The following is a 20,934-nucleotide window of genomic DNA, read 5'->3' as shown; positions in this document are numbered from 1 at the left end:
GGTGTAGGTTGGCCGTGGGGATCTGTGTGAATGACTTTAGTTTTTTTCGGTAGAGACGGAAATATGATAGAAAGTGGCGTCGCTTCTAGAAACACATCATGAGACCGATAATCACTTGATTCATTTTGTGTTCTTCTCTTTCATGTGATGCAGATTCGCTCTGACCAGGACCAGGACATCTCAATCCGATACAGCATCACTGGGGTTGGAGCGGATCAACCGCCCAATGAGGTGTTCAGTATCGACCCCGTGCTCGGGAAGATGTTTGTCACCAAACCTCTTGATCGAGAACATCGCTCTTCTTACCACGTGAGTGTCTCTCGCCCCGTCTCTCTTTCTCTCGGCCTGACACACACGTACATGCACACAACGCCAGCAACGACTTTTGAGATGAAACTCGTGAACATTATTATAAAGCCGTTAAACGCTTTGACACAAACAGTTTCTTTACCACTGCAACAGAAATGGGTCTGACTCAGAATCTGTGTAGTTACACATGAGAAAAACCATAACACATAATATAAGAAATTATGAACAAAACAAATGAGCTTTAGAAGCTATTAAGTGAAATTCATTCCATAAACATTACATACGAATACTGCACTACGTTATTAAGCATGAACACATTGAATCACAGCAAGCATTAGTCTAGTGCATAATGATGTTGAAAAGAATGATGGAATCTCCAATTTGCACATATCCACTTTGTGTTATATGCAAAGCATCTGGGTGGAATGAAGTGTTAAGTCAGAGAATGTTATAATCAATCACTGAGTTCAGAGTCAATCAGAGATCAACCTTGGCTGAGGAAACAAACCACTGTATAATGATTGTTTAATCTGTAGATTGAATATAAAGATGAGTGATGCACCTTTTTTTCCCCCACACTTTGCAGAATTACAGCTCAAATATTCAGGGTAGGAACGCCGCCATCTTGTGCATTTCAAGGTCCTCGATTACCATCATGATGTCTCACCTGGTTTTATATCATCAAATATTTAATCAAAACCAAACTTACTAGAAAAATAAGCAGTTGGAAATACACCAGTGTGATGAGAACTACCTAAAACTATCTTTAAGAAAAAAGGGATTTGGTGTGTATTTTGACTTTCGGTTTTTGTCTATGTCCCATCCACTAACATGGTGGAGGTGGGGCCTCATGAAGTATCCTGAAGCGGTCCATCTTTATTGACAGTTTAACCTAAAATGAAACAGAAATGTGAAAAGGTTACTGATGGCTGTGCTGGTCTGAAGCCATTTCCTACCATAAATAGCGACACCTGTCGTGGCTCTGCTTCTTTTGAAGCATCTCTCCGCAGCCTGTGAGCTGTGCATGCTGCTCTAAGAATGGGCATATTAAGCAGTCAGTGTATTTAAAGTTTAATCAAGCACTAACTTCTTGTATTTCTGCCTGAGCTGCTCTATCTGCTGCCATTAAAAGAAGGTTTTGGTGTAGTGTAGTAACCACAGTGGGTTTATCACTCTCTGTGTCTGGTTTGTCTCTGTACCGCCGTCCTTGTTTTTCTATGGGAGTGGAGTCTGAGTAACAGTCCTAGAGAGCTGGCAGGCCCAAGCTTTTAGTGGGAGCCGAGCAGATTAATACCTGCGAGAAACTCCAATCAATGAGGTGATTTGTTAAGAAAGGCAAAGGCTTTCTAAAGGCTGCTTTACTTAAATTCAGTGTTTGCTGTGGAGCAGAAGTGTTCGTTAATGGTGTGGAATACAAATTGAAGGGGGAAACCAAATGAGACAAGGTAAAGATGTAAACAGATGAGGGAAGGTGTTTCCGATCAATTACTCTGATGCTGTTAGGGACGAAAGATACTGTATTTACTGAGCAACATTATCCTGGAAAACTACAACACAACACACAAAAGTTTTTGACTTTGTGCTCTTTCATTTGTTTACTTCATATTTCATGCAAGGGCAGAACAAAGTTATGGTCTGGTTCTTTTTCTCTCAAAAGAATGAGCACTCTGAAATTCAAAACTAGCCAAGCAACATAAGACGCATTCTTATGAGGAGAAAAACCTTGGAGCATCTGGCCTGCTGTTATCTCTATCAGGATGCTTCCTCTTTGCCAAATGCAGAGCACTGCATGGTGCGCTCTGTTTTCTCCCCCTGCCTTTCAAGATAATAACTTTAATGTGGACCCAGAATTACATTTTGCCTTCTTTAAACATGCCGGTAATCTCTGACTCCTGCTGTTATTGAATTAGGGTGTGGGTGCATGCAGGATGGAGGGATGAGGGTTGGTGTAGATAAGGGGCTTGGCTTCCAAACACGGCGAGATGCAATGGCAGCGTGCGCGGATACTGGGTGCAGGACAGATCAGACAATGCAGTGGAAAAAGTAAAGTCAAATTAACCTCAGGGAGACCTGAAGACAGAATTTCAGTGGAGGCGTAGAGTGGAAGCAGACAGTGGAGAGGAGTGGACAGGCAGCAGCGGAGGAGATCTTCACCTCTCTGAGGAGAGGAAGCCGATGGAGAATGCTTTTTATTCTATTTCCTGCTGAAATGAGCCTAGAGGGTATTTCACTTATCTGGCTCTCATGCTGCTGCAGTGACCAGGTAGTATGTTTCCCATCAGACAGTTGGAAAGAGAACGATTCCCCTGAATTCTCCATACATGATGGAAAAAAGGCTCATGTTACAATCTGTTTCCAGAAGGGCCGTCCGGCCTCTCTTCCCTTGGCCTTCCTATAGATTGATATCCTTAACAACCCATAAGTCGGAGGGGCCTTTGCTCTAAGAATCGATTGCTGACATTTTAATAGAATAAATATTTATCAGCCTATGTTGTTAGGAGCAGGATGTAGATAGTATCTGAGTTCTTTTTTCTTTCCTCCTTCGTATAAACTAAACATATCCCCCAGTGCTACCACCTGACAGGAATATCACTGAATAAGTCATGTTCAGGGATATAAACATTCCCAGGTAAGGTGAAGTGAATCAAAACAGCCTTAAACTGAAGCGAGCAGTTCATTTTCAGATGCCACTTTGGTCTGTTGTTTTGACCTTCACGTGTGGCTGCAGAACAACAGACCACAAACATTCAAACTCAACATTTCCCTGATAACTCTGTTATTTTCTCAAGCTCTCTTTCAGTTCGTGTGTTTTTCCCCCAGACTTCATAAGAGAGAAAGCAGCCAGGACTGGTTTATATATCACGTATTGATTCCAGTAATAACTTCATGTCAAAACTTTGTGAGAAAATCCTAGTTGGTGATTCCATTGGTCTGAGCACATCCGTGTTGAATTTGAGATGGGCCGACTCTGAGGAGATTTCACGACTGTCTTTCAAACAAAATCAAAGAGAATGTTGGCTCGGGATTCATCACTGTGATCCTGAAACAGACACCTCGCCTTTGCAGCAGGGCCAACTTCCAATAAAATAAGATGCTTCTGGTTTTTGGGCCTGCTGAGATAAAAACTTCTGGGGTAAAAAAGATAAGAAGTCTGGACAAAGCACACGATCGCAAAGGCAAGAAAAATATCCAGAATTCGACTTATGACTTCAGTTGAATCTTTTGGTTTAGTCTTTATAATTCAATAATGCATGTATTATCAATCACTGTGTTATTGAGCGTTTCATCGCCCAATTCACAAAACACTGCTCAGGTATTTTTCTGTTCAGCTTTGAAAGTTTTTACTTTGAAGGATAAATCCAGTTTTTCACAGTTAGTTTTTTTGTTTTATTAATGTTGCATCTCCCTGTGTGCAGACATCTGGGAAAACTCTGAAAGAGTAAGGGTGTGTATCTCAGAAATGATTTTTGAAAATTTGTTTTGTTTTGAAAATTTGCTCTTAAAATGAAGGCACAAAACAAAAAGCACAAGTTAGTAATTTAAGCCGGATATTGATGGAGACAGCAGACTCAGAGTGAAGTTGTGGTTTCACAAGTAATACAATGAATGATGAATGAATTGAGGTTCTTAAAGCAGCTATTTTTCTACATATATATAATTATAAATAACACAACATAATTAAACTGACATTTGTACCTTCAGACAAAATACCTGTGGCCTAAATCCCTTAATTATTAAGTAATTCACTCTGGAAGTTGCCTCAATCACCATCTCTGACCACAAGTATTCAACTTCAAGTAAAATATGTGCAGGTTCCATAGTTTTGAAATTGATCCAAAGTACAGTGAAATGTGGTTTTGTGGATTTTCTCTCCCAACAGTTTTGTGCTGTAACATGAAATAATCTTTAAGTTTTTGTGTTTCTCAGTTGCGTGCCCACGCTGTGGACATGAATGGGAACCAGGTGGAGAACCCCATCGATCTGTACATCTTCGTCATCGACATGAACGACAACAGACCTGAGTTTAAAAACCAGGTGTATAATGGCTCCGTGGACGAAGGCTCGAAACCAGGTAAACAAAACATCAAGTAAAGTGTGAAGCAGGAGCAATCTCATTATTCACGTGTTAATTAAACATTAAAAACATTTGAAGGATTAAAGAAATGTGCAATTGTATTAGATACGAAGGGAGGGACAATGATCGACTAGTATTGTGTGGTAAGTATGACGACACCAGGCAGTCTTTGACCCAACTGTGAAATTTCCATTCCCCCTGATTTAGCAGACGGAGGATCTGTCTCCTATAGTGACTTTTCATTTAGTCGGCTTCAGCAGTGGCCATAAAGCAAAGAGGTGCTCAGGGTGGAGAGGAGATTGAGGATTAAATGCGCCACTCTGTAGCACCACTGGGTCATTTTATGTGTAACCTCAGAGCGCAAGAATCTCAGAGATGAGCTCTGTGTGTGCATGCATGTGTGTGAGTCTGAGTGTGATGAGGCCAAGTTTATTGCACCAGAATTGCAATAAAATTCTTTCTTCCTTGTTCTTTCTTTCTCTCTTTCTTTCTCTGCTACCATTTCCCCTCAGCGCACCCCCACCCATCCCACATACACACACACACACACATACACAGCAGACGAGTCTCTGTGGCGTGCATGACATTCTGCTAAACAATAATCATAAAAAAAAATAGCGTTTTAGAATTTAGAGCTCCAGTAGTTTCAATGGAAGGCCAATTACAGACTTGAATTAGTTTGCAAATTAAAGAGTCATTATGGGGACCTAATCCTGTCAGGCACAGCTTAGGACGCCCGTACAAAGGGTCCACATTAAACCCCCTAAGAGTGCAGCTTAATGAAATTACCCCGCTGATGCGATGCCATTGTGATTCTTCACCTCCCTCTCTCTATCCTTCCATCTAAAAGAAATAAAGATGGGTGAAGGACTGATAGTCACTCCTCTTGGAATCTAACCAAATATGGAGTCTGTCCTCTATTTCTCTCTTTTGCTCCCCCTCGCTTTTATTTCTCGTCTCGCTGAGAGGCCTTTAGAGTGCTCCCTCTGGCCGAGTCATTGACAAATGTTGCTTTGAAATGTAATGAAGTTTGAAATGGGAGCTGCGGTTACAATTATCCTCGGACAGGGGCTGTCACTGGGATGATATCACTATCTCTGGCAATTACAATCAGCCACGAGAGAGGGGGAGCATGAGGGGAGAGAGAGAGAGAGAGTGAGAGAGATGGAAAGATTGGGTGACAGGCAGTGATGCCGCAGAGTTATGTGAGTGTGTATGGAGGCAGGAAAACCAACAGGCAGCGTTCAAGGGTAGCTCTGCAACACAACAGTGTCTACATATTTATGCCTGTGCTTACTTGCTCTTCAAGATGGAGACATTTTCATCTCCAGAATCTGTTCAAGTTTTGCATTAATCAGTAAAGATCAATGTAAGAAACTGGCATCTAACATCTAGATTACTTGCTAAGTAATAAACGAAGCAATATCAGAATAATCTGATTCATGCAAAGTACAATAAGTATAATGTGAGTAATGTCTGCATGTAGATCTACTTTATGTTTGTGGTATATTAAGCACTTTCATCTTCACATTAACCAGCATCAGTGTGTGAATATAACCAGTGTATATCATTAAAATCTGTTGGTAGGATGGTTGATTACAGATAGTATTGCAGTGCACACAGTGCATTTGTTCCTCTTGTTTTATGATCTAATAAAAGGCATGGTAGCACAAAATGATCCGTTAAATAAGGACAGAGAAATTTACTATTAGCAAACAACTAGCAAAGACAGAATAATGCTTCATTTCCAACCCCTAGATTCAGTTGTATATTGTAACTGTTAGCTGTGACATTTTGAAACATAGTCAATTCAGTTACACAAGAATAGTTAGAAAACATTTCAGACAGAGGGCTCTGTCCGTTAACGAATAAATATATGTAAGGTGGAGTGTAAATGGGCCTGTAGGCTGTAATGAGAGTGTATTTAGGTGTAATGAAGCAGTTAAGGGTGCATTTGTGTCACCAATATATTAAACTCTCCTTCTCTCAAAAGGACACTTGTGTTATGTCATCATTAAAGTTTTACCCAGTCCTACGTTAACACAGATAAAGGTCAAACAAATCTTCGTATTTTGATAAACATTTAAAATGACATAGTTATTTTAAATTTTTTGTTATTGGAGTACTTGCATTTATGTTATAAATGTTGAAAAATGTTATCGTCCTCCTCAGGAACATATGTGATGCACCTGTCGGCGTTCGATGCGGACGACAACACCACCGCTAACGGAATGGTGCGCTATCGAATCCTGTCCCAGACGCCGCACAGCCCCATTCCCAACATGTTCACCATCAACAGCGAGACGGGAGATATCGTGACGGTGGCGCCGGGTCTCGATCGAGAGGTGGGTCAGCTTCATCCCAGCTATCATTCAAATTAAGCCAAACATGTGTTGCTAGTTAGAAGATATACCCAAATCATCGTTTATCCAACAACTTTGATGAAACTCTGAGATGTGACTTAAAAATATTTTGTCGTCACACACACAAACACAAACACATACAAACCCACATCAAGCCATCTTTTTTTCACACTAAATTGCCTGCTTCTGCGGTCACCTTGTTTATGGAGCTATAAAAGTTGTGCCGAGATCCAAATGTGTGTATTCACGCGGCATGGATATGCCAAAGACAACTCTGCAAAGAAATCTCAGAGACAGATCATCGTCCCAAACTGTCACCGGTGACAGACCTATTAACAACACATCACGCTGCATTGGGCTGCTCATGTTGTGTTGCATGTGTGCGTTTGTGTGGTGAAGATAGAGTGGAAATATCTGAGATGGAATGCCCTTGACACCTGTCAGACAAACACAAAAGCCCATATAATCACATCTACACTCCATAAAACACTGGCAGTGGAGGTGACAAAAGGAAACTGGAGGAAATGACTGAACAAAAAGGGAGCAAGGCTGATGTGGTATTATGATGAGGGTGGAGTGAGTGAGTGTGAATTTGGAAAAGAAGATGGGGTGATTGACATGAGACATTGGGGGTGCCAGAGTGAGTTTGAGAGGTATGAGGGGAGGTTCGGCTGATAGATGTGACTATTCTACGTGATAGTGTTCCCTATTCAGATTGACCATATTCTACAGAAAGAAGCATTTGCCCAACGAGATAAGAGCTCACGTCTTCCTGCCACGTCAAACAAGTCAAAATACAGACCACCCCTGCCTTGACAGACAGTAAAGCCCAGAGCAGCATCTCTTCTCTTGACCCAAGGTCATGCTTGTTGACAAATTTGTCAGCCTCACAGAGCTAATTTGCACTTTTTTAAAAGCAATTTTTTGGCCACTTCAGCCTTTATTGAGAGGACAGCTCAAGTGTGAAATGGGAGGAAAGAATGTGGGAAGACACGCAGCAAAGGGCCTGGTCAGAACGAAAGTTATCCAGGGCTACCAGGTCCGCTAGTAGGGGACATCGTCTCCATATCAGCATCTTAATATCAAGTGTAAGTCCGGTAAACCTGATTATCTTCTTTGTTTCAGATCTTTAACTAACACAACTACATGTATTATCCCAACTTGGAAGCTAATCCCGATTCTTGCTTTACCTTCAAACAGTAAACACTGTGTGTGAAGTGCGGACCAGACATTACGGCACATCTTTCCAAAAAAAAGGCCCTCTTTCCCTAACACTCAGATTGGCTCTGACAGGGACAGACGTTGACTGAAGCAAACATACGCACACTCCTGTTTGCTTAAGACATTCCCCTTTCAGAGCAGATAAGAAGTCTAAAACCTTGCAGTGAGAAAAGCTGAGCTTCTATACTCTACTGTACATAAACTGAATAGGAAGATGCAGACTGCAGTGCTTCTCTGGTCCACTTTCCGTTAGCACTTTAGCCCTTTGAAACTTGAAAAGTTTCTGTGTCTCCCTTCCCTTCCTTGGCGGGGTTGTTGGAGGTGTTAGGTGCCTCGAAAAAAAGACACAAAAAATAACATAGGCATCTATTTTTGGTAGCCCTCTTCCCTTGTGCCTCTGCTGCCTCCCCTGCTGTCTCTCCTCCTCCCCTCTGTTCTTTACTTTTGAAATGTCTTCTTCCTCTCCTTTATAAACTCCCACACCGATTCCCCTCTTTGCACTGGTCTGCAGCGGACTTTTAAAAAGCTTGTTGACAGTAACAGACCTTGGTTCTCCAGAGGAACCTGGTCATGCCGCTGTGTTGTTGCAAAGCTGAAAGGTTCGGTGGAGCTCTACATAATTACTCCCTTGTCTAATTAGTGAGAGTGTTGTGTACACGCTGTACACACAGGCTGATGGGACAGTCAGGCGAGCACTGCTTTTAAATAAGATATGGAGGGAAAAAACAGTGTGTGTGTGTTTTTGTCTGTGCTTGTGTGTATGTGTGGGTGTTAATGAGAGCGTGAGTGCAAGGTTGGAGTTCAGCATCTTGTCTGGCATCAAGATGAGAGGTTCTGAGAGGAGCTGTCTAATCCTCCTGATGTGGCGTCCTGGCCCTAATTGGAATATTTACTCAGTAATTAGCAGGTGAGAGAGAGACTGGGAATGTAATTGGGAATCTCAGCGTCGAGACACATTATCCAGACAGTCGGCTCCTGGGCTCCATCCGTCCTGCAGCCCATTAACTGCACCCTGGGACAGGAGAAGAGATGGAGGATGCCAGGGAAGAGAGAGGAGGCATGGGGAGGGAAGGTGGCTGCAGCAGCACAAACCCACCCAAGTACAAAAAACACAAATAAGAGAAGCATATTGCAGCTTCCATTGAAGAAACGCTGTGTCATTTTAAAAGATGATGGCATTTATCATTGTCTCACATTTTGTCTCCATAGTCTGTCAGTCAGATCATTGTCCTCACGTCCGTCCATGAGGGGCAGACTTCACAGTGCAGCCGTTGCAGAGGGTGTCAAGGCTGGAAATCTTTCGTGAGGAGGTTTCAAGTTATTTCGATAAAAGACTTCACCCTTGCAATTCTGCTTTTCATATAAGACTGTGGACAGTGACTAAAGAACAGAGCACAGGCTCTGCTTTTTTCTCCTCTGGGAATCACAGTATGTGGCTGCTGCTTAGAAGAGAGAAAATGAAAGCTGTTTTGCAGACAATAACTGCACACTGTTGTCTCTTTCCTCTCTGCCTTCAACAGAAAGTGTCTCAGTATACCATCATCGTGCAGGCCACGGACATGGAGGGCAACCTGAACTTTGGCCTCTCCAACACGGCCACCGCCATTATCACTGTCACTGACATCAACGACAACCCTCCCATGTTGACCTCCAGAACGGTGAGTTGCTACAGATGAGGGATGAGGGTTTTGTGGAAATGAATGACCTGTCCACACTAACAGGGATATTTAGTATCATTGAAGTGGACTTTATCACCACCTACTGGTTCTGGAGTGTTTGTGGTAGTTTTTGATATTGACAAAGATTTTTTGTATAACGGAGGGGAAAATATTCGCAGTAATGACACTACGGCAAAAGTGTAATAATAGGGTAGCAAGTGAAAGACATTAAAGACGAGAAGAAAGGGTGAAGAGATGGAGAGAAGAGAGAGCACTGGAATAAAGAAAGGAGAAAGAAGGTAATTACACTTGCATTGGTTATGGAGTGCAAATGGTAATTTCCTTGTATACACACACACACACACACACACACACACACACACACACACACATTAATCCATATCATTGACTTTCATCAGCAAAAGAAAAGAAAAAAACCAGAGCCAGCGAATTGTTAATGATTGTTGTCGTGATTGTGATATTTAGAATGATGATGACATTACAGACGGTCATTATTAAGAACGAGGTAAAATTCCAAAGCCCAGAGTAATGGACTGGATATAATGTATGGTATCACTGGTGGGGAAATTCAGCAACGTCATCACTTAATTAATTAGTGATGTTAAAAAAAAGTATTGTTAAAAAGTTAATGTGGTTTTATTCCACTGTAACTCTCTGGATTATTTCTCTCAGAGCCACTGAATCTTCAGACGTATGCGTGTCATATGAGGTGGTAATATTTCTCGCTGACGGATTGGGGAAAAAACTTGATTTATTATTTGCATGGCTGAGAGAGTCAACATTTGATTTATTGTGGCAAAGGCATGCATTTGTTCAGGGAGGGAAAGATGGTGTCCGTTTGTCTGCATTCTATTTTCAGGTTAGAAATCCTTGCGGGTGTCACTACGTCTTCAGACTTATTCCACGCATCTCCTCAGCGATGAGAGCACGAACCTCACAGGCAGATGCAGCTCTTAGCTCCGCAGCTGCAGGGAAAGCAGCTGAAGCCGTATCAGCAGTTCTACTGTAGCCCAGGCTCTTTAGGTTTGAAGCAGTTAGCATTAGCTTTTACCCTGGGGGCTATTAAGACTCTCGTAATGATGAATTATCAATGGTGGTGAGCATGCATCAGCCTTAGAGCTCGTCAGAGAGCTGTGATATCACACGCTGAAGAAAATGTACAGAGAGAAGGGGGGGACAGGAGGATGAAAAGACACAAAAAAGAGGTGGGGGGAAAAAAGGACACCAAAGAGGGGAGAGGAGTCGATGACTGGACCACCACCAGAATCCAAGATGAAAAATAGTCAAAGGAGCCATTTTCTACAGCAGCAGTGATAAAGCATGAGACACCCCCCCCCCCCCTCCCCCTCCCCTCCTTTGCTTTGGGATTCTCCACTGATGGTGCTGTACTGATGATTGTGGCCAGTAATAGATTAATATTCTCTAACTTTATTCCACCGTGTTTAAGTGCATTTCCATCGCCACATCATGGAAACTGATGATAAATCTCGTCGTTTTAGAGCCACGACGAGCGGACCACTTTTACCCACACCTTTCATAAATCACCCGTTTCAGTGGCGGCATAACGTAAAAGCCATTTTGTTGAGAATGCAGGCCATTATGCAAATATTTAGCGTTTGCAATAAACCCTGTAGATCTTTCACTGTGTCCCAGAAATATAAAGTTTGGGGGAATTTGTCTTTAATGTTGATGATTAATATTTCATCATATCTATCAGAGGGTGGCCTATTTTTCAAGGCGGCAAAGGGTGGTGCATGTGTTCTGATGTGAAGGCTTTGGGTGCTTACTCGGGGGGTGCATGCATGCTCTGCATTTTTTTCTGTGATGCAGATGAATAAGATTCACCAGAAAAAGTTGTTTATCTCTTCTTTTTGTTTATGTATACAGCACACTGCAACAATAACTGTATCTCCTGAACCTATTTTTCATGCAAATGACTCCTTTCTCATTGCCAGCAGAGGAGTTTGCATTCAGTTTTTTCCCCTGGTGAGTCAAATTTGATCACGTTGGAAACTGAGAAGCTCTCTCACTGTGCGTCTTGCATGATGTGAAGAAAAAAAATGCTGTTGCATATTGTTGTGTAAAAAGCAAAAAGTACAATAATAATTTCATTGTGCGTCATAAAGTCGCCCAGGAAAAGGTGCAGCATTAGCACTGTTTAGATAAAGGAGACAAGTAAGAGGAAGTTAACACGTACACCCGGGTGTCATGTTTCCACAGCGACTGATCAGAGTCGACTGCAGCGTTATTTGAATACGATTGGATCCCGTCCCATCTCAGACAAAAGTGAATGGCCATTAGTGGGTTTTTTGACCGGAGCGGCTACAGTAAATTGTACTGAATACTTTATAATTAAGTGTAAAGGCCTACAGTCAAGCAGTCAACACGTCTGTGAGGATGGTGAACGAAGGAGGACAACTGAGCACTGCAGTAGAAATCCTGCACAACGTTCCTATGATGAAGTATCCTGTCACTTCTCCTCTCTCTCCTCTCCCCTCGCCCGCTTTAGTCTTTCCCCCACTGCCAACACGGTGACAGGAGGGTGAGGGTGTTGGCAAGAAGTGTTTTGTCAAGTGCTGCGAGAAAGTCAACTGCACTCTGTGCCAGTCACAATCACAAGACCCTCACCCTCCCAGAGACAGTATCAGAGCAGGGAGAGCTACCGGATCAGAGAGAGGCTGAGCTGAAAGACACCACGGTCATGCAGCAACTTCTACTGCTCGAACCATCAAGTGTCAAAACAATATTCATCAGACGAGTGAAAGAGAGGGAACCAATGGTTTTCAAAGAGAGACTCTAATGCTCTTTTGAAACTCACAAATGATGCATCGCATCATTGACAATAACATGAAAGGAAGTCTGAAAGAGGTGGAGAAGCCGTCACGTTGAACAAAACAAGGAGAAGAATTGGGATTTGCTTTTATTTTTCTCTGCAGATTCTTATTTTGGTTTGTTGAATCACACTTAATTCTTCAGTACAGTTGATCAGAGCAGAAAACAGTTCAACCAGATTCTATATTACAATCGCAGATGACAGATTTTAATTTCAGTGACTGATTTACCGCGTCGTTGTTTGGGACTCATAGTTGACTTCCTGCACCTCCTTAAATTGATATTTACAGAATGCTGGGCCTTTCAACATTTTCCTTTTCAATGAACCGTTTGAGATTTATTTGCTAAATGTTTGTATTGAAAAGTCTTATTTGAAGAAAACGTGAAACTGTCACACCATGTTGAGATTGAAATGAGAAAATGAAATTACTCTTTCTACACAAGCTTTGGATGCCTGATGTAACCCCGTCCATTCCTCTCTTTATGATGAAATAATGGGAGAATGAACTGGGATATTGATAATCAGAGCTGCGACAGTCACTTTTTTCCATCAGATCTGGTTACTGTTATTGTGCACAGAGAAAGAAGATGCTCAAGGGTCCTTCGGAGCTTAAGAAGTATCTGGAGTTTTATTTCATTGAATTGGCATTTGTCCCTGGACCCGACCACAGTAATAAACCACACATACACACACTCGCTCTGATACCAACAAACCAAGCATGCCTACTTATCCAATGCAGGCAGTGCATCACGACCACCCGGACTTGTCTGTTGTCTTAAGAATGTCATTGATTCTCTGAACAGCTCTCCTGACGCAGCCTCCTAATCTGCCCGCTGCTGCTTGCTGGGTGATGCGAGGGTTGCCAGGCAGGGTATTAAGGTCCTTCTGAGTGTTTGGTCGGGGGCTTTGCTCTTTGATATCCTACACTCACATAAGCCGCTCAGTGGCTCTTCCACGCTTGTTACCAGTAGTGACACGTGACTGTATAGTGCTACATGCCTGTTGCCTCTAGATGAGGTGAGGACATGTCAACATGTTCACCCTCTGACCCCACATGATTGGTTAAGAGTTGATAGGTTGGTTGTGAAGGTGGGGCTGCGGTCGACTTGTGTTTTACGGGTTGGTTTGCCTTTGTGGGTTTTATCCGCTGAGCCTATATGGCTTTGATCAATCCCCACCATAACAGACACATGACAGACAGCGGCTCACTCCTCATCAGGCTTATCAGGACAAAGCACATGTGTTTGTACAGCATGGGGACAACTAAAAGCCACTCGTATACACTCAAACTGATGTTTTAACCCTCTCTGCTGCTGCCGGCCTCCTTCTCTGTCACTCTGGATTTCAAAGGAACAAAATGTTTTTTTTCTCATCAAGGCTTGTTAACTGGAATGAAGAAAAAATAAAAAACATTGAAACTGGAACTATGCACCTGTGTGGATGAACTTGCTGGTGTGTAACTGGGTTTACTGCTTGACTCAGCGGTGCTAAAAGCAAGGTCATTAAACCTACTCTACCTGAAAACTTGAAGAAAAAGAAAAAATGGAGAGATGGCACTTAGTGGCTTTTTGTAAAAATTGGCCTCTCAAACAGCTGTCAAAATGGAGATATTTCAAAGCAGCATCTTTCAAAGTAACATCTTCTCCCTCTGCAGTTTTCTGGTGAGGTCCCGGAGAATCGAGTGGATGTTGTGGTGGCTAATCTGACAGTGATCGATGCCGACCAACCACATTCGCCAAACTGGAACGCAATTTACAGAATCATCAGCGGAGACCCGTCTGGGCACTTCACCATCCGCACTGACCCCATCACCAATGATGGCATGGTCACTGTGGTTAAGGTAAGACACCGTTCTATATAAAGCTGTGTGGAAGAAACAGTGTCATGTCTTTTTTTTCTGTTTTGAATGTGAGATCCCCTCTGGAACATGCACAAGTAACAATAACAGGCTATAAAGTTAAATGGGGACATGCTGGGGTCTTTGCCTTTCATGTGCCCCTTTATGTCCAAATGAGGGATTGGAGGCCGCCGCACCCTTCAGAAACAGCTCATACACTCACACGCAGACACAAACACAATGGCTGGCGAGACCACTGTAGCAAATTAGGTATTGATTTCTCAATTACAAAGGCAACAGTTCTTATACACCCATAATGTGCTAGCCGCTCCGGTAAATGACAGCAACAACAAAGCTATGTCTTGTAACAACCTTGTGTTCGTGTTCAACCTCTCAGACGCAGGTTGTCCAGAGAGTTTTAAAACCATTCAGGAAAATATTCAGAAAAACAGCAAAAAAATAAACATATATTTTTGATATTCATGGTATTTTTTGTGTGTATGTTAAGTGTGTAAATATGCGTCCTGTTGAATGGCCTTTAGGATTTGTGTTTGTGTGCTCATCCGTGAGTGGTTCACTGTGAATGTGATTATCATGTCACACGTGTTTTGTAGAAATAACTAGTTTATTTTCATGACCCTAATGACCCAGGGGTATTATGCTCGTGTATCTCACTCTTGCAAATCACATCTCGCATCACATAGTTATGTTTGAAAAAACAGCAATACCATCTCCCTGTAATTCCCACTGCACCCAGAGCAATGAGCATTGGCATTTTGCTTCTCTTCATTATCTCTAGATGACTGCCTTTTATAATCCATTCCTCTGACACCCTTATGTAAAAGTCAGCAGGCAGCCGGGTAGCCGTAAGCTGCCATGGAGACCCATGGGAGGTTATCAGGAAATCAGGAAATAACAGACAGGACACCTCCTGGGAAGAGATGAGAAATAGACTGTCTCAACAAGTAAACAGAGGGGCTTAAGCTAGCTCCAAGGGAAGAGAAGCCAGAATGGTTCACATCAGACAAGGTACGATGGGTAAAATCAAGAAGCCAAAAGTAGGCACTACCTTGGTGTTCCTATTTTGAACAAGGCATCTGCTGCAACTTATGCAGACACACTGAAACACAGTGACACCCAGGTATGCCTCAATTTCCCAGAAGGGACCTGGGCTCCTCTGTAAACAAGGGCTGGGGTCGCACCCAGAACATGTCACACATTTACTCTGCTCACTGGGGAGTTTATGAGATGTAGTCTCATTTCGCTGCATGCTAACAAAGCCTGTAGACAAACAAGCATAGAGGAAAACACACAAACACACCCGCTCGGTTCACATGAATCATTAGGATATGTAAATCAAAGCTTCTGATTAACACAGAAGATGACAGGGGAAGTGATGCGGACACAGATATCCGTGGATCGAGAGATGCGGACCACAGGGAATAGATCACACAGAAGTTGGTGATGGGGGGTAGGAGGTGAATAGAGGAGGGGGTGGGAAGTTGGAGTCCAGCAAAACAAAGTAGGTAAAAGAGAGAGAGGAACCAGTGATGCGATACAGAGGAGATGTAAGATGTGATGGCTCATGGGCTAAAGATGGAATCCGTGTTATTGACCTCTCACCCCTCTGGTGTCCCTCAGGGTGTGTGTGTGCACGTGTGTTTTAGTTTGCCTACAGCTATACTCCAGACCTCCCTGTGCTCTGAATACCACTGGCCGTAGATCAAAGAGCCCTGAGCGTGGCTTGCCTGTAAATGGGTTCCCACTGCACCATGGGGTCACACACGAATCCACACTCATGTGCTTACATTTACTTAAACCTGTGTGTGTGTCCACATACACAGACAAACAGACGTATTCACTCCAGTGCCCTTGTCAACCAAGCTGCGTGATCAAGGATTTTTTTTTTTATATCAGAGGTTTGCTGCCACGCTATCCATTGATAACACTGAGGCAGTGCAACATACAGATGTGCTCAACGTCATTATCATCACCATCAAACACCACAGACACAAGCCTCGCGGCGGTAATCACCATCTGCCCGTGCAAAAATGGACCAGTAGTGTAATTTGTTTTCCTTTTTATTTCCTTGCTTCTTGTTGTTGTCATTTGAACCTGATTGTGTAGTCTTCATTAGAAGAGCACGAAACTGTCAGTCCGATTTAGGCTCAGCTATCAAACCCCCCTGTAGAGTACACACACACACACACACACACACACACACACACACACACACACACACTCACTCAAAAGGCACAATTATCCAATGCCAGAGCACCCTATGAATAGTATAGGCCTTGCTGTATCCTCCTATCCTGTGTGTGTGTGTGTGTGTGTGTGTGTGTGTGTGTGTGTGTGTGTGTGTGTGTGTTTGTGTGTGTGTGTGTGTCCACTTGTCACGACATCTGTTCATTTATCTTGTCCTTTATCATCAACAAGGTTGAACACATATTCCACAGCCACAGGGGAAAGAGAAATGTTGACAGGGGTTTTAACACCATAATCAGCATAATATTTATAGTACACTTATGCTTGAACACTTGACATGGTTTACTCATAAAAATGTAATAGTAATAATGATACACTGCCAACTGTAGCTGTGATATTTTTTCCCATTGAAGGAGAAAAGGCCTTGTTTTCTTTTTACCTGTAAATCAAGGATAAAGGCTGTAGTTTTGTACTTAAGAAAGCATATGTGTAAGAAAAGATTATACAAGAACCTTAATGAATATTCAGTGTTTCCTCTATACACATACAAATATTGTTTGTGCAAGCCAAACAAACATAGGTACTCAAGTTATCACAGTTTATTTACCTAATGCTCGTAACTTGAGAATTAATGAAGACAAACAAATTAGTCGCCACTTTGGAGTCCGTTGGAAGTCAATGATACCGATGCAATAATTACTATGTAGATATGATAACTGATCTAATGGAAATCTAACGACACAAATGTACATGTTGCAGTGCTCAAGTATGAAGGGTCTTCGTGCTGAATTTCATTTTCAATAAACTATGTTCTCTATAAAGTTTAAACTCAATTAAATTTAACTTTTTTTCTCCCTCTAGCCAGTAGACTTTGAGATGAACCGTGCCTTCATGCTGACAGTGGTGGTGTCCAACCAGGCCCACCTCGCCAATGGCATTCAGTCTTCGCTCCAGTCCACTGCTGGGGTCACCATATCTGTCCAGGATGTCAACGAACCCCCTTATTTCCCCACAAACCCGAAACCCATCCGCTTTGAGGAGGGTGTCCCTGCGGGCACCAGCCTGACAACTTTCTCAGCCTCAGATCCCGACCGACTACAGATGCAGCAGATAATCAGGTACTGAGTGAAAACAGTAAATCACAAGTCTTCGGGTCATCTGACATTATAATACCATGTCTTTAGTATAATTACCTTGTGGTACGACATAATTTAGTATTGATTAGATAATTTCTACTACATTTAGTCTATCGCTGAACAAAGAAGAAAAATGTCTGAATCAATCTTGAAGTCTAACTAGCTGCAGTGAAGGTACAAACCTGGCAGAAATCCTTCTTTATGCACCAGCATCGGGCTAAAGAGCCTCTTGGATGAGTTCCATGTCAGCAGTTAGAGGTTAGAGTTCAACAAGAGAACTATACTTTGGCATCACCCCATCTCTCAAAGTCTTGCTGTGCAAATTATATGAGCCAGTGGAGAACGGGGAGTAGGGAGGGTAAGAAGGTTAATAGGGAGCAATGGCCTCTGGGGTAATCAGAAGTGTGTGCATTCTGAATGTTGCATCAGCACATGCATGCAGGTGCGCACACACACATGCGAAAGAGAGAGAGAAGAGAAAAGATGGAGGGAGGAGAAAGAGAACAGCTGGCTGAAACCCAAATGTCTGACACAGCATTATGTCCACCTGCAGTGCTCTTACTCCGCACTAATCCTCTCTGGACTTTAAATGTAAACCAACCTTTAAACGACCAGCAGACCTTTTCTCAGTCCTGCTGTCATTCTGACAGTAACAGGGGCACAAACTTGTCACCATGTGCAACACACCTGACAAGAACGAAGAGCAAGGAGCTGCGTCTCTGGAAGGTTTGTTTAGTTTTAGTTGTCGTTCTGAGTTAGTGAATGTTTGCATCACATTTTGAATGCGTACAGTATATAACCTTTGTTGTGGCACATAAGAATAATTAACTAGACAACATTGTAGACGTTATACACCACTTATGATGTGGTTTCAATGAATGCTTGTTATGTCAACCTAATTATGTCTCTTTGCCTCAAGGGAAAATGCTGAGTTCAGTGAAACGACAGAAGTTGTACTGAAACTGCTTTGTGACAGTTCTCTTGGTTGTATCGGTTCTGCTGAAGCCTTGTCATCTCCTTTTAAACAATGTCTGCATTATTGTCTTTCAAAGATCTAGGTAATCTTTCAAATAGACTTTCTTTTGTATAGATATCGAGATCTCTTGATCCCGAACATACAACTCTCATGTGTTCATTGTCACATGCACAGTGTTTACATAGAATGTGCTGGTGTAATTTGGGACTAGCACAGTAAATGAGTTGATAACATGGCTGTTTATTGTGACATTAAAACCTCCTCCCTCCAACCACCTCACACTCCCAGAGCCCCTTCCCTCCGTTTTCTCTGGGGGAAACGATCTAAACAAATTTCCCAGCTAATTTCACAGCAAATGAGAGTAAATTGGGTGCACGTTATAATTTAGATAGACGACAAAGTCACCAGCTGGCTCTTCCTCTCTATCACTGCGCTCTTTTTGTCTCTCTTATCCTCTCTCCAGACTAAATTCACTTTGACCTCTTGGGTTCCCTTCCTGTTTTTTTTGTTTCCCGATGACCTGGGCAAGACCGCAGTCCTGACATCTTGGAATTAAGTTAGCTAACCATGCTGTGGTCTGTCAAGGTCTCCTTAACACAAACCAAATCTCCTTCCTCTTCTCTCACCATGTCGGGATGGCAAACCAGCACCTCAGTCATTTGGATCCATCTGGACAGTATCACAATAAATCCCCCCCCTTAACGCCACTTTCATCCAAGATTGTTATGCAAGGACACTAATCACACCTGCTTCCTCTGTCTCTTGAATCCTCCTTAAGGCTCATTAATGCTGCCTTTAAGTACGAAAAGAGATAAGCAAATTTCTAATGACATAACCATCCCCTTTTGCATCCTCATGCTTGTTAAAGGGATAGTTGACCCAAAAATGAAATTCACTCATTATCTACTCACCAGTATGACGATGGAGGTGAACACCTTTGGAATTTCAGGGGTAAACAGTGTTTCAGCCAAATCCAATAAAATTTAAGTAACTGGTGATCGATACTTCAAATGTAAAAAACAACTGAAAAAAACATTAAATGCCTCCATACTGCTCCTGTGGTGTCATCCAACTGTGCGTAAGCCCTGACATTCAAATTTGACTTGAAACAGTGTAATTTACTGTGTCTTCTGCCTAAATGTTCGCTGTTGTTCTCCGGAGCTGCGTCCGCGTGTGGATCACAGCGGCTACTGTTTGCAGTCAGCGGACACTCAGATTTGTGTTTGTAGTTCGTCTCTACATATGACAAAGAGCAGAATGTCTTTGTAAATGGTTGGTGCACTTACAAAAAAGAGACACATGGAGAAGATTTAAGAGGGAGCCATAAAGGTGAACCAAGACCGGGACTGCAGTGAAGGGAGGCAGAAGGGAACTGTGGATCGTGAGTTGACTCCAGGTCAAGGTGGAAACTTGACAGGTGCTTATCAAAGGAGGATTGGACTGACAGCATCCTCTCGGGGTTGAGCAGGAGGCAAAGTGGACAGTAGTAGGGCTGGTAGGAGGCGGAGGGAGAACGAGGCATCACGCATCACCTGTCAGACACCCAACCAGTAAGGTCGAGACACAGGACTGGAGACACTGGCATAAATGATTACCCAAACCGCCTTGGCTAAGCTCAGGACATGCATTTTTCATCCTCAGGGTCGGAGGTTTTAAAAAATAGATGTCATGCCTCTCCCTGCTGCTTGCTAGGATCACTTACCTGCCAGTCCTAATCATACATCCGGCCGTACTCAGACACGTAACAACATCAAAATGAGAGAAAGAACTCAATAAAGCACTGGAAAAAAAGACGAGAAGAAATCATTAAAATTTCACACAAAATCTAACACTTGCACCCGATTTTTTAATTTTTTATTCCAAAATAGCACTTGCGTAAACAAGAACTGTTTACCCTTCCAAGTAGAGAAAATATTGGCACAACACTTCGTTAAAAAGTTAGCGGTGGGGACTGCCAATTGCCCATAGTTATGTTGTTGACAGTTGGGACTTGTAAACAAAAACACTGGGAGCTTTCACAGGAACATTCTAATAGCCAAAATAACCTCATCGTCTACAGGGTGCCGAAGAAACTGAAGTGAAATGGCCATATAGAGACATTTATGCATGACTGTATGAAGCCAGACCATCTGCCGTTAACTTATTTCATAGAAGAGAGTTTCTAGTTTGGAAGAACAAGACGAATCATACTGAGGATTGTCTATTCAGTGTCTTGGAAATGAGCTCAGCTGCAAAGACCATTCATTCAGGGCTTCATTTGCTCCATATCAGGTTTATTACATCTGCACTGAGGGCTG

At 42.6% G+C, this 20,934-nt stretch overlaps 1 protein-coding gene across 2 annotated transcripts in view; it reads left to right on the top strand.

Annotated features, from left to right (window-relative positions):
* Positions 1–20,934, top strand: part of LOC109635298 (cadherin-4-like) — a 212,267-nt gene that overhangs the window by 175,778 nt on the left and 15,555 nt on the right. For both annotated transcript variants that reach the window (XM_020096410.2, XM_020096409.2), the window contains 6 exons: positions 154–309; positions 4,237–4,381; positions 6,557–6,729; positions 9,489–9,626; positions 14,135–14,320; positions 17,387–17,643. In XM_020096410.2, coding sequence (XP_019951969.2) covers positions 154–309; positions 4,237–4,381; positions 6,557–6,729; positions 9,489–9,626; positions 14,135–14,320; positions 17,387–17,643 — 1,055 coding nt within the window. The remainder of the gene's footprint in view (positions 1–153; positions 310–4,236; positions 4,382–6,556; positions 6,730–9,488; positions 9,627–14,134; positions 14,321–17,386; positions 17,644–20,934) is intronic.

The sequence above is a fragment of the Paralichthys olivaceus genome, chromosome 6 (assembly GCF_024713975.1).
Source record: "Paralichthys olivaceus isolate ysfri-2021 chromosome 6, ASM2471397v2, whole genome shotgun sequence".
In the NCBI taxonomy this organism is placed as follows: domain Eukaryota; kingdom Metazoa; phylum Chordata; class Actinopteri; order Pleuronectiformes; family Paralichthyidae; genus Paralichthys; species Paralichthys olivaceus.
Note: the sequence above shows the minus strand (reverse complement) of the source record. Positions and strands in the feature narration are given on the sequence as shown.